This window comes from Perognathus longimembris, chromosome 13 (assembly GCF_023159225.1).
Source record: "Perognathus longimembris pacificus isolate PPM17 chromosome 13, ASM2315922v1, whole genome shotgun sequence".
Taxonomy (NCBI): domain Eukaryota; kingdom Metazoa; phylum Chordata; class Mammalia; order Rodentia; family Heteromyidae; genus Perognathus; species Perognathus longimembris.
The window spans coordinates 31,120,864-31,135,403 of NC_063173.1; the positions used below are offsets into that span (position 1 = coordinate 31,120,864).

General features: G+C 36.1%; 1 protein-coding gene across 2 annotated transcripts in view; it reads left to right on the top strand.

Annotated features, from left to right (window-relative positions):
• The window catches only part of Ano3 (anoctamin 3), a 317,815-nt gene that overhangs the window by 241,428 nt on the left and 61,847 nt on the right, over positions 1–14,540 (top strand). For both annotated transcript variants that reach the window (XM_048359642.1, XM_048359643.1), the window contains 4 exons: positions 652–773; positions 2,930–3,064; positions 10,431–10,527; positions 14,470–14,530. In XM_048359642.1, the coding sequence (XP_048215599.1) occupies positions 652–773; positions 2,930–3,064; positions 10,431–10,527; positions 14,470–14,530 (415 nt within the window). The remainder of the gene's footprint in view (positions 1–651; positions 774–2,929; positions 3,065–10,430; positions 10,528–14,469; positions 14,531–14,540) is intronic.

Genomic DNA, 14,540 nt, shown 5'->3' on the forward strand with positions numbered 1-14,540 from the left:
ATTGTGTGTGTGTGTGTGTGTGTGTGTGTGTGTGTGTGTTTGTGTGTTTAAGGAAGCCATCAAGGTATTTCCAGCAACAGAAGCTGTTATCCTGACCTCCTTTGTCTTAAGAGCTACACCACTATTTTAGGCCCTGCTGTAAAGCACAGCCTTTCCCCAAAATCTGTGTTGCAGTCCCTTCCCCAGATTAGCTGACTGGAGCCTCATCTTATAGGGTTACACAAGCAGCTGCAACCATAAACCTTCAGCCTCAACACAACAAAATCCCCCACTCACATGTACCTCACAAACTCCACACTCTCACACAAACCAGACTGCAGAGTACTCCCTGCCCCTAGTGAAGATCTCCACCCCTATCCTCGAGAGCTATATAAACCGCCTTGCTCAAGGACAAGTGCTTTCCCTGCCAGAGAAGGTCAGCCTGTCAGCTTGCTGACAACAAACTTTGCTGTGCTTGACTTGGTGTCCCCATTGTCTTCTGAGTTGAGACCTTTAGAAGCAACTCCAACAGCATTCCAATGTGGGCAACAGTCAGCAATCCATGAAACTTTAAAAACATTGTTGGATTATTCTGTGGGGAAAATGAAAGTGTTTAGTTCAAATCTCAGTGAGAGAGTGAATTATCTGTTCATATTATTTTATCTGTCGCAGGGAGCCTACAAAAGTAGCCTGCCCATCAAAACCCATGGGCCTCAGAATAACAGACATCTGTTGTATGAGCGCTGGGCACGCTGGGGAATGTGGTACAAGCATCAGCCTCTGGACTTAATCAGGTACTGTGTGCACACTGATGGAGAAAAGCAGATTGTGCTGCTCTGATGGCATGTTAATGGACTAGGAAATGTTTCTTACATCCATCACATCATATTTATCAGAAAAGATATCATCTAGAAATAACAACAACAACAGAAATGTACTGCTCTATGAATGTGCAATGATAGGAATTTACTTCAGAGAACTGGCTACAAAGAGGATGGGAGAGGTCAGAGATCAAACAAGGCTTGGAATTTAACCAGGGATTAGCAACAGCAGAGATGGAACACCTCTAAAGATGGAAGGGAAATGGCATCGATATAGAATAGAGCCCAAGACAGGGGCCACATGTAGGTGCATAAACCTAGAATACACCAAAAGGAGGAAGAAGATCCTGGGTTATTCCCTTCCATTTTTAAATTTTCTAGTATTTCATAATCCAACTATAAACCATAAGTGAACATAGACAATCTAAAATTCTAGGAAAAATCAAAACAAAGAGAAGCCAAAAAAAAAAAACAAATTTTTTAAAAAGATTTTAGAACAAAGAGCAAATTGCTAACAGTGCCACTATGTTTATATATATATGTGTGTGTGTGTGTGTGTGTGTGTGTGTGTGTAATCATACCTCTGCTCCACCCCTCTGAGGAATTTTGTTTAAGGAAAAAGTGACTTTATTGCAATACCTGTTAATAAGCTACACTTTTAAGCAGATCCTTATGATTATATGAGCAATGAATAGACAATTGATGTTTCCAAGGAGAAATAAATAAAAGGAAGAAAAAGAATAATAATGCTTAATGAAGGATGATTTCAAATCTACACCTGATAAAATATGTGTAAAACTTAATTGGTACCATACAAAGAATGAGGTAGAAAGAGAATAACTTTTAGAAACAGAAACTTTGTAAAGAGGAAAAAAAAATCACAAAAGCATTATCTTCCCAGCTTCACTGCTTAGTGAAGTAATAATCCCTAGTGAGCTGAAAAGCATCAATCTTTAAAACCAAATCTGGCACAAAAAAAAAAAATGTGTTAAGCAACCATCTTTAGAAGATAGAGGTTTTCTTCTTAAACCTGACTTTTATAAACATCATTGCAGTTATAAAAGCAGAAAGCTAGGTAAAGAAAAACCAATTGACTAGATGCCAGGATTTTTTCACGTTTCTGCCATTTTTTATAAACAATATTGGTCAACTTTCAGGTAATGAAGTACACTCTTTTTCCTAATTCTTCCTACTGTATTTGTTAGTAAAGTCCTATCTTCCAGTTTCTAATGGTAGTCACTAATGAGGCAACTGGTAGATCTTCCTTCAAGCAGATTGCATTGTTATAGAGAGGAAAAGCAATTTAAGAGAGATACATAGTTGCAATAAAGTGTCAAGAATTTATGGCACTGAAAAAAGAAAAAAAAATCAAAAAAAGATTGAGGGCAATGTGGAGGCAAGAGCCAGACACCCAGTAAGTGTGGGAGAAGAACTCAAAAAACTCCTTGGATCAACAACAACAACAAAATAATACAGAGTAAATACAAGACAGTAAGGTTAAGAAAAGGTTATTAAGCATTCCAATAGGAGTCGATGTTAATTAGCAAGGTAATGTGTTTCAGAAAGCTTCAAAGAACAGCTCTAGCCACCTTGGGGCAGACTGTGTGTAACATAATTGCATATAGAAAACAATGCAGATGGAGACAGAAATCCAGATGCTCTCAGCATCCAGTCAGAGGAACATCTTTTGTTAACTTGTACAAAAGCAATATGGGCTAGTGCAGCTCTGATATGCAGACTAAAAGGGAATGCTACTAAGGAGATGGAGGAAAAGGCCACATTAGGTTATATAGAATTCCATAAATCAAATTAAGAAAATTAGGAAAGAGATATGGTGGGCAAATTTTCCCCCCAAATGGCAACATTAATCAAGATATATATTTTTTCACAAACCTTTTTGGTCAAAAGGACTCCTTTGTACAACTAAAGATAATTTTCAGAATAAATGTTACTGTCATCACCATTAGTAGCTTTATAAACAACGAGGTGGGTCACATGACTAAATGAAAGTGAGGAGGAATTGAGTTTGTGGCCTGTTTTCATCTAAAAGTTTTACAACCTGTGGTGTCAATGTTGTAAACCTGTTAATATGGCCATAACTGAAACTGAACTTTGGCTTTCCCATGAAGGCTGTACTTTGGTGAGAAGATTGGGCTATATTTTGCCTGGCTGGGATGGTACACCGGAATGCTGATTCCTGCAGCAGTTGTTGGCTTGTGTGTTTTCTTCTATGGATTAGTAACAATGAACGAAAGCCAAGTAAGGTAAGTGTTGAAAAGATATAACTGAAAATGAATGAGCTGTCTTCAGAATAGGGAAAACGCTTCTAACCACTTAACCATGTTCACCACTGGAATGTAATTCTTCCAATACAAATTATTTCCTGTTTTTGTGGTTTCATTTTAGAAAGAAACACTTTAAGAAGGTCATTTTGAAACTCTCCTTTGAAAATTCTTTTAGACAAGATCCATGACTACTCAACTTTGGTTAAATTTCTCTTCCCTCTAAGTTTCATATAACAATTTAAAATTTGTAGTAGGTTGGGCTTTGACAAGAGTTAAACAGATGCCAGAAGGGAGATTCTTTTGTTAAAGTTAGAATGACTCAAGCCCTGAAATAGGAATGTATTATTCCTAGAAACTCATTATTATTCAGCAGAGATAAATCACCCCCAAATTTTATAAATCTTAGTAACATGTTCCGTTTAATCTATAGAACAAGTATATTATTGTGTTCAGCCTTCTATGATTAAGTGAAAAACACGAAGAAGTACCACCCTTTTCTTCTTCTTCTTCTTCTTCTTCTTCTTATTCTTCTTCTTCTTATTATTATTATTTGCCAGTCCTGGGTCTTGGACTCAGAGCCTGAGCACTGTCTTTGGATTCTTTTTGCTTAAGGCTAGCATTCTACCACTTGAGCTTCAGAGCCATTCCTGGCCTTTTCTGTTTATGTGGTGCTGAGGAATGGAACCCAGGGCTTCATGCATGCAAAGCAAGCACTCTACCATTAAGCCATATTTCTAGCCCTACCACCCTCTTCTTTATTGAATTTTTTTCCTTTACTTTGGCTCATCTTCCCTAGATATTTTTTTGGCACTGGGCATTATTCATGAGTGATAAAGCTGTGAGATTCATCATAGGATTATAAAAATTAATTTCCCTGAATTACTTCAAAAATATAAATGCATATGTACTTGTGTTAATGTGGGTATGTAGCATTCGTGCCTAAAAGCAAAGTATCTTTGTTATCTTATAGTTAAGGCCTACTGAGAAATGAAAACTATTATTTTAATATTTCAGAGTTGCTTCATTCTTCATGAAGCCTATTGATAATTACCATAAACATCACACTTCTTAAATTTTTAAGTAAATCTAAAAGGGAATAGAAATTTAACATAATTTTAAGCAGTCATGTGTCTTGTCTGAAAGAATTTTCAGAGGAGAGTTCCAAAATGACCTTTTTATAGTGCTTCTTTCCTAAATAAAACCACAAAAACAGGAAATAAATTGTATTGGTAGAATTACATTTTAGAGGTCAACATGAGTCAACAGAGTGACTCAGAATTTTGCAACTTAGCATGATTCTAGAAGGTAGCCTCTTCCTGGACAGACTTCTACCCACTCTACATATCTTAGTTTTTTCGGTTTCTCATTTGGATATTTTCTTGTGTCCTATTTAGTCAGTAATCTTGAGGGCTCAGAGGACAGGATATGATTTAGAATTACAGTGTCTTGAAAAGAAAAAAAATCACTCTTTTACAGTGAACTAATCAGTATGAAATGGTTTAGTATCCTTTTGCTCAAATTGGTTAAATGGAAAACATTTTAATAAAGTTTTGCCATGAGATATAGACCCCTCCCACACCTCTAAGAAGTTGAAAATGAACAAAAGAGAATCAATTTACTGTTCTTATTGATTTTTCATACCAATGGAGTAAATTGGGCTTCTTTAACCTTTAGTACAAAAGTATTTTTTAAAAGGAGTTAACAAACTCTTTAGCACTTTATGGTATTATATTACTGCTACCTCTGTCACACTATAATTAAGATCCTGTCAGACTTTCTATTCTAAACCAAGATAAGCAGCAGTGAATACCTTGACTTTCAGAATTTGGGGACTAAAATTTTCCATTCAAGGTGTCAGACACGGTTCAGTTGTAGGTGTCATTTGGTAAGGAACAAGGAGGAGCCTGGATTTTATTTTGTGTTGCTTCATATTAGTATTATATTTAGCTACCTGTTGTGTGTTCCAACATAGGGAAACATTAAAATTCTGGAATGTGAGCATATTTGTTTTATTTCTACAGATGTGGCCACTAAACTATAACCATGTCTCTTAATTGCTATAATTAATCATGAGTATATATAGTAATCGACTTATAGATCATCATATGAATATAAGCTTGCATTTACAGACATGTAAGTAATTGTCCTACAGAGCCAGATTGATCATATCTCCACCTTGGAGAAGACAAAGCACAGGAATTAAATCGAATAAGCAGGCACAACGTGTTCTCTACTTCGCAAGGCTCTAAGTATTGGTTTGGTTTTGGTTTTTTTGTTTTGTTTTCTTTTCTGGTAATGGGACTTGAACTCTGGGCCTGGGAGCTGTCCCTGAGTTCTTCTGCACAAGGCTAGTGCTCTACCACTTTGAGTCACAGTGACACTGTCAATTTTTTGGTGGTTAATTGAAGATAAGAATCTCATGGATGGGGCTGGGGCTATGGCCTAGTTGCAAGAGGCCCTGGGTTCGATTCCCCAGCACCACATATACAGAAAACGGCCAGAAGTGGCGCTGTGGCTCAAGTGGCAGAGTGCTAGCCTTGAGCAAAAGGAAGCCAGGGACAGTGCTCAGGCCCTGAGTCCAAGGCCTAGGACTGGCCAAAAAGAAAAAAAAAAAATCTCATGGATGGGGCTGGGGATATGGCCTAGTGGCAAGAGTGCCTGCCTCATATACATGAGGCCCTGGGTTCGATTCCCCAGCACCACATATACAGAAAATGGCCAGAAGTGGCGCTGTGGCTCAAGTGGCAGAGTGCTAGCCTTGAGCGGGAAGAAGCCAGGGACAGTGCTCAGGCCCTGAGTCCAAGCCGCAGGACTGGCCAAAAAAAAAAAAAAGAATCTCATGGACTTTCCTGCCCTGGCTGGCATTGAACCTTGACCCTCACATCTCAGCTTCCTGAGTAGCTAGGATTACAGGTATGAGCCACCTGCACCTGGACAAGGCTCTTAAATTTTAAGACCAGTTCACACAGGAGAAACCCCAATTTTCAGGTCCATTCCTGACTCACTCACATCATAATTTACCAAAGTATATGTGTCATCTTCAGCATCTTCAGTATCAACCAGCTTTGCAAAATGTTGCTAATGAAACCCCTTCTAAGGTATCTCCTTAGTTCTAATGATTTCTTCCTTTTATAAGGTGTCAGCAGTATAGCTAGTGGAATATCCATAACATTTAAATAGTATTCTAGTCACAACACTCACTTAGAGACAAATTCACCTTCAAAGAAAAGACTTTTTTTCTTTCTTTCTTTCTTTCTTTTTTTTGCCGGTCCTGGGCCTTGGACTTAGGGCCTGAGCACTGTCCCTGGCTTCTTTTTGCTCAAGGCTAGCACTTGAGCCACAGTGCCACTTCTGACCTTTTCTGTATATGTGGTGCTGGGGAGTTGAACCCAGGGCTTCATGTATACAAGGCAAGCACTCTTGCCACTAGGCCATATCCCCAGCCCCAAAGGTGTAGCCCAGGCTAGTCTCGAACTCGTGACCCTTCTGCCTCATCGGCCTCGTTGATTACCAGCGTGTACCACCATGGCCGGCTCTTTCTTTCTTTTCTTTTCTTTTTTTCTTTCTTTTTTTTTTTTTTGGTCAGTCCTGGGGCTTGCACTCAGGGCCTGAGCACTGTCCCTGGTTTCTTTTTTGCTCAAGCCTAGTACGCTACCACTTGAACCACAGCATGACTTCTGTCTTTTTCTATATACATGGTGCTGAGGAATTGAACCCAGGGCTTCATGCTTGCCAGGCAAACAGTCTACCACTAAATAACATTCTCAGCCCAAGAGACTTATTTCAAAAGATATATCTTTTAAGGAATCTGCTACATTTCAAGCCTGTATCGTATTGTTGTGTGAGAATACACAATATAGGTGTAATGTCATACAGGTTTCTGGAACTTATATATTTTGTCTAAGTAAAACTTTGCACTTTGTACCCACTGACCACTTATTCCCTGTTTTTCTTCTTTCTCAGCTCCTGGGAAAGACATACTCTATTTGGTGTATATATTGACTATTTTAAATACACCATATCTAAACATGTTTGTCTTTCTAGGACTGGCCTATTTCCCTAGGCAAGATGAATTCTAGATTTATCCTTGTTGCTGTAAATGCAGATTTTTCTTTAACTCTAAGTAATGTTGCATTTTACATATACATTATATTTATTTTCTTTATCCATTCACCAATCTGTGGAAGTTTGGGATTTTTCTGTGTTGGAGCATTTTAAATAAAACTTCAGTGAACATAAGCACACACAGCTAGCTCTTTAAAAACCTGATTGCATTTCATTTGATGTGCTGTGGATCATATAATAGTTCTACTTTTGATTTTTTTTGCTGACCTTATACAGCAGTTTTTATAGCAGCAAATCACTTCAGATTCTTTCAGTGCACAAACGTTCTAATTTCTCCATTTCCTCACTAATACTTTCTGCATTTTTTTTTTTGCCAGTTGTGGGGCTTGAACTCAGGGCCTGAGCACCGTCCCTGGCTTATTTTGCTTAAGGCTAGCACTCTATCACTTGAGCCACAGTGCCACTTCTGGGTTTTTCTGTACATGTGGTGCTGAGGATTCGAACCCAGGGCTTCATGTATGCTAGGCAAGCACTATTACCACTAGGCACATTGCCAGCCCTCTGCATTATTTTTTTAACGTAATAGCAATCCAGTCTGGAATTGTAACTCAGTCATAGATCAATTTCCACACATAATCAAAGTCCAAATTTCACTTCCTAGCAATCCCCAGCAACCATTACTCAAACAGTAAACTACAAAACCAATCCTAATAGGAATGACGCCCCAATTTCTTGTGCTATTTCTTGTAGTTTTGACTTACATTTATCTGATGATTATATTTGATTTTATAACAACCACTGTATCCATGATACCATTGTTGTCTTTTAAACCTATATTCACTTTATTCTCCACAATTATGTCAAATAATTTTTTTTATTTTACTTTTACTCGCTATCAGAATTACAGAAAACATTGGGCCCCTAGACTGAGAGCTCCCAAAAATCCACCTGAAAGATATCTTGCTTATCTTTAAATTTGTAATTTCTTTTTAATCGTTTTTAGATGCAAATCTACACCTCAAGCGAAAGCAAGACACAATTAATAGCTCTGGTTGTCAAGACCTAAAAAGAAATCAATGAACATTTGCGATGAGACCTCTACTTCCCTCTAGTGATTAAGCAAAGTGAAAGAAGTTTGTGATACTAAAATCTCTTCAGGCTAAAAAACTGGGGGGGAAAAGTAGATTAATAGTTTTGTTGTATACTGAATTAAGCTTCTAGCAACTCATAGCAAATGAATTGAATTATTATGACTGTTAAGAAATAGAATGTTGGGCTGGGAATATGGCCTAGTGGCAAGAGTGCTTGCCTCCTGCACATGAAGCTCTCAGTTCGATTCCCCAGGGCCACATATATGGAAAATGGCCAGAAGGGGCGCTGTGGCTCAGGTGGCAGAGTGCTAGCCTTGAGCAGGAAGAGGCCAGGGAAGGTGCTCAGGCCCTGAGTCCAAGGCCCAGGACTGGCAAAAAAAAGAAAAAAAAAAAAAAAGAAAGAAAGAAATAGAATGTTTTCTAATCACTGGAATTTGAAACTGTTTTGATAAATCTGGGCTTCTATTTGAAGGTAGGAAAGCTAATGTCCTATTAAACATCATTAATAACTTTTTTTGTGTGACATTTCAGTGTAGAAGAAATAAAGGGCATTTATAAAGCATAATGAACACAGGTTGACCCATTTAGTAAAAAGTTTCTTCTTCTGGAATTCTGCTAATTTTTGTTTCTAAACATTAATAATACTGCAAAGAGAATATAGGATCTTCCTTTTTTTCTTTAAAGCTTTGAATTACATGTTTTATCCTAATTTATATAGGTATGTTGATTGTTAGCAAGATAAAACTGGGACACATATATTTTGTAAAGCACACACATCATCGTTATTGTTAATTGAAAATTTTTCTTTAAGTATTTATAAGTATTTTACATGTAGAATATGTCTGCAAACATTCCTTTACATATGTTATATTTGATGGAAGACTTGATCTATAATCAGGGATACTTAAGCTTAAAGCCCTACATACAGTTCTATGTCAGCAAGCAAGTTGCTTAAAATGAATATTAATTTCCTCTTCTTCATGAAAACAAGTACCATTTTCTGCTATTGAGTTAAACTCTAAGCAATGTAAAAGTCATGAGTCTATCTTTGCCCATAGAAACTATTGTGCCATTACATTCTACTATATCACTACTTACTAATTGTTTTCATTATGTCTTGAGGTTATAAAGATCTCACCTTCAAAGTACACATGGATTCTTCTTTGCTTTGGCATTTACCTTCTTTAAAATAGGATACATTGCCAATTGAGTATTACTAACAGCAACATACTTTCTAAAGACTAAATTCAGCATCACCTGGGTAAATTTATTTAAAGAGAACTTACTCAAGATCCACAAACTGGCAAAGAACTTCATAGGACAGAGCATTTTAGGTTTTTCTGAACACGGGTTCGGGTAAACATACTAAATTATGTTGCTATGAACTCTTGAGTATGTAGGTATCAGATGTTGATGATGGCTCTGTATTTCTGTCATGAAACCATGTGTAATATATAATGAGATTTTTTTTAAGAATGTGTCCATAAAATGGAAGAGAAAAATGTCATAAATTACATGCTAATTGAAAACATATTTAAGTAAATGAAACTATAAGATTGTCAGGACAACGTGAATCAAGACAGCACACACATAGTGAGCATTCGGAAGCAATACTTTGTACTGAAGTGTGGATTATAAAGTTCATGACCTACTACACTTGAGAGACCATAGTCAGATTTGATTCCTGCTGATTCATTTTCAAGCCTGTGATATTGATTAAAACCCTGTTTCTTCCCAGATGTGTTAATAATTCCAAACAATTGGGGATCTGAGAAGAACTTTAGTTTGAGATCAACCTGGGTTGCAAAATAAGATACTATGTCAAACCAAAGAGACAAATGAATAGAAAAGGCCATCGATATGCTCACAATATTTTCCTATATGCCATGACAACATATATATACAAACAAATGAAAGCTCCATAAGTATCACATGAGTTTTAAAGATGATCTTTATCGTAAGAATATTTTGATCATTTTCTAAAACCACAGAAGAATAGGAAGACCTGTATATCATGCATATCTTAAACCACTTAAATTGAAGGCATAGAGTCTTGTTCAGCAATCCTCACTGTTTGCGTCTTCCCTTTTACTTCAGCCTTGCTGTTCCCAGCAAGGTGCTTCAAGTGCTGATCACATTTCTAAAGATAGAGGTTCATGGGTTGTCTTGCTTTTCTTTAATTTCTCAAGCCAAGAAATTTGCGAAGCCACTGACGTTTTCATGTGCCCTCTATGTGACAAGAACTGCTCATTGCAGAGACTCAATGATAGCTGCATCTATGCCAAGGTGAGCTCAGCCTTCCATTCTCCTCCCAAGCCCTGAGAAGTTCTCTAGAAAATAGCGTTTTACCAAAATCTACTCTTCCCAAGAATACCAATGATGGTTGTGACAAGGACAAGCGAAAAAAACAACAACTGTCTGTTGCACCTAAAAAGAGAGTCTATATTACTTTGAACATGTCATTTTAGTCACTAGAATTTATTGCTTTCACCATAGACACAAACATACACTTGAAATTGCCTCTGGAATTTTTATGAAAAAAAAAAGGATTCCACTAGTGACTCTGTGTATACTGTCCATGATGGCTCAGGAAGGTAAAATACTTCTAACTATAGAGAGAAAGTGCAATAATGTACCAAAAATTGACAAACAGCTATTAGAATTATCTGAAAGATTATTGAAAACTTGAAGTCCAGACCCCATCTCAGAAACCCTAAATCAAAAATCTGACAGTATGTTCTAAAGTGTTCTAGGTTATTCTAACACCCGTAACAGTTTAAGAAAACATGGACCTTCACAAATATTATGTTTTCCTTGTAAATTACTTTTGTGGATGTATAATCAATATAACTATCTCCTGGAAAACGTTCCTCTCACTCTCTTCTACTGGCTACATTCCAGCCCTCTTTCAATATTATTCTTTGTTCTGGAACATATGATAGTTGTGGTATTTACCTTTATTGTATTCCATTTTTTGTTACTCTGATAAAATATCCAAGTCAGTCTACTTTAAAAGGAGAGATTTGTTTTCACTTATTTTATTTTTGGAGATACAAAGTCAAGGAGAATCATCCAGTGATGGCCTTGTGGCAGGGTCCTGAAGTAGTACTAAGCAACAGTACACAGCAAGAGCCATGGCTGCATTCTTCTTTCCAAGAACACTGGACCTAATGAAGAGTGGATGATGTTTGTGCTCACTGTTATTACCTCTTCATGTATTATCCTTATTCATATGGACTGATCAAAATGTTTGTTCACGTATCATTTTATTCATTAAAGCCAGCTATTTTTCTAAGAAAATACTTCATGCAAATCTATTTCTTTAGGTAGACCAAGCCTCTTTGTCTTTGTAGAAAATTATCACATGCTACTTGTGGAACAGCCTCATGGTTTCATCTGGGGTTCCTTCAACACAACAAATATTCTTGTCTTACTAGATTCTTCTCATTTTGTCCTCTTGCCTATTACTTATGATAGAAATGAGTCATCCACAGTATGCTGAACTCAACCTTTGCTGTCTCTTTCCTTTTTTAATTCAATACCCTAAATGAAGCTCTTAACAAGTTATTATAACAGATGACTAAATGATTGTCCACAATATCTCCACTGTCTGTGATCTCTAGTATCTTGTTATATCCCATGTGTAAAATATTAGAAAATCACTAGTTTTTCAGTCTTCTCCAACTCTCATTATAGCTTTCTCTTTCATTGCATGTATGTAATCTCAGGGTATATGAGTTTTACATGTACATTGCACCTAATGGATGAGTTTATAAGGGATAATGCTTAAATTTACTGAGTTTAAAACATTTCTGAAAGATTCCTATGTGAACTTTAGGATGAAAGCAAACATAAAAACTGCTCTAAAGGTAAAAAAACTATGACAAATCATGTCCAAGACAAAAATTGTTAAATGTGGCACTTTATTGGCTACTTTTCTAAAGGCATTTTTTTTCTGAAGCAGGAAAAAGACACCATTTCTTAGTGACCTTTACAGCCACATATGTACAATCTCAGTTCTAACACTCTGCAGGGCCATTTCCACTACTCAGCCTGTTTAAAAGGGAAAAGCGACAGATGTTTGACAATTGAGAAGTCTTAGGTGTCTCTGTGGGTTGTCTTTGCACATAAAGAAAATGGATTCTCCTACTGGGGAGATAATTTTATGAGCTCTGTAGGAGAATTTCTTCATGATTTTTTTTCTTTCCTGTACAGAAAGTATGCTGACAATTACTCTGGAAAGCAACTTATAACATTTTTAATTTTTAATTCTAAAGCTTTGATGGAGAATTTTATAGCCATAGTAGTATAATTTATGTCTGTCCACCAATCTTTAAAAGGAACATATCTTTATATGATGACATTTTAAATAATTCTATATTAGCAAAAGTTCCAATTAAATATTCATTATTAGTGTTTCCATTCAGCACTCTGAGCTACGGATGCCATTAATCTTTCAATTGGCCTTAACCTTCTTCCTATGTTTTCTCTAGATATTTGTCATCCTTTATCTTCAGCTACATGTTTATTTTCCCCTTTAAGTGGCTTGATCTCAGGGTCTGGGTGCTGTTCCTGAGCTTTTTGCTCAAGTTTAGCATTCTATCATTGAGCCACAGTTCCACTTTTGTCTTTTTGGTGATTAATAAAAGAACCTCAAGACCTTTCCTTGCCAGGCTGGCTTAGAACTCTGCTCCTCAAATCTCAATATCCTGAATAGGTAGATTTATTGGCATGAACAACCACTTTCAGACTTGAAGTCTCACTTTACATGGTCTTATTTATCTGCAATTACAACTGCATTTTGCAAATACTAACCAAATGAACAGAAATTCATGTCAAATGATGTTTTGAATAGCATGATGAACTCTTGTCCAGTTCCAGTGTTCTGTCTGGGCTATGAATCTTCCTTTAGATATGCATGTTTAGAAACACAATATACATATATACATAGTATCAGGTTTAGATTCTCAGTATCACAGTTCTTGTGTTCAAGGAACTCTTACTTAGGCAATCTCATGTAACCTCACAATGTGTCTTTCATTCATCACACTTTATTTGACCATATGGACATTGTATCATCTCATATTATCACATTATATTATCACATATGATATAATGTATCACATATAATGTATGATGTATCACATATAATATGATGTGTCACATCATATTATCACATATATCACAAAGTATATTGCAACAAGATTCATTAGAGAGAGACTACATGAATATGTGTGGTTTCCAATATGTCATTATTCTTATTCCATTTTATTCACTACTGTCATTAAAATTTCATTATGTCAAATTTATGTATCAGTTATATATAGGAAAAAAAGCAGGATAGATAAATAGACAGAGACTTGGTACCATCTGCAGTACTTCAGATATGCACTGAAGTTCTGGAATACTAATCCTGATGGATTCTATTTGTTTTGATCTATTCTATTTTTTTGTTTGATCTATTCTATTTGTGCTTGTGTTAAATATTTCTGCATTGGCTAAATTAGTTGAATATCACAAATTTATAAATATAGTGAAAATTTTATGCAAATTAAAATAAGCAAAGACAAATTGCATTTTATTTAATAAGTATTTTTATTAAAATAAAATAATCCTGGCAATTCTGAAAATTGTTTTCAATAACATTGCCCAACTTTAGGTTGCTATTATCAAGTATCAGGTAATAATGAAAAAAAAGGGGGGGAAACACTGTTCAATAATTTATGGAACCTCTTAGAACAACTTAAGATGAGAGATATTGGCCTTAATAAGCCACTACTGGACACATGTTACAGTCACGAGAGATTACTACTGTAGATCATTAGCAAAATTCCACATTTTGGACTTTCCATGTTCCTGGAAGTTTGGCTAATAGGAAATTCAACTAGATATGTTTTTCTTGAAAAGCTAATTTCTTTATTTCATCTTATTGCTTGGACACCTGTGGTCCAAAAATAATTCCTCAGGGTGCTAGAAACACTTCTAAGCTGAAATGTGTTTATAGTACAAAGGAAACCAGGGAGAAGAAGAAAATTGTCATTCTCTCATTTTTTCCCCATTTAATAATCACATAAAACAGTTACTGGACCCATGGAAGGACCCATGTATTTACAATCTATAAAATACTGTGATTTCATTTGGAGAAACATAATGCCTAAATGTGAACAGTAATCACTGGATTCTTATAATTAGTCACATGGTTAATATTTTTATTTGTTTTCCATTAAGGTGACCTATTTATTTGATAATGGAGGGACAGTCTTCTTTGCCATTTTTATGGCAATATGGGGTAAGTATGT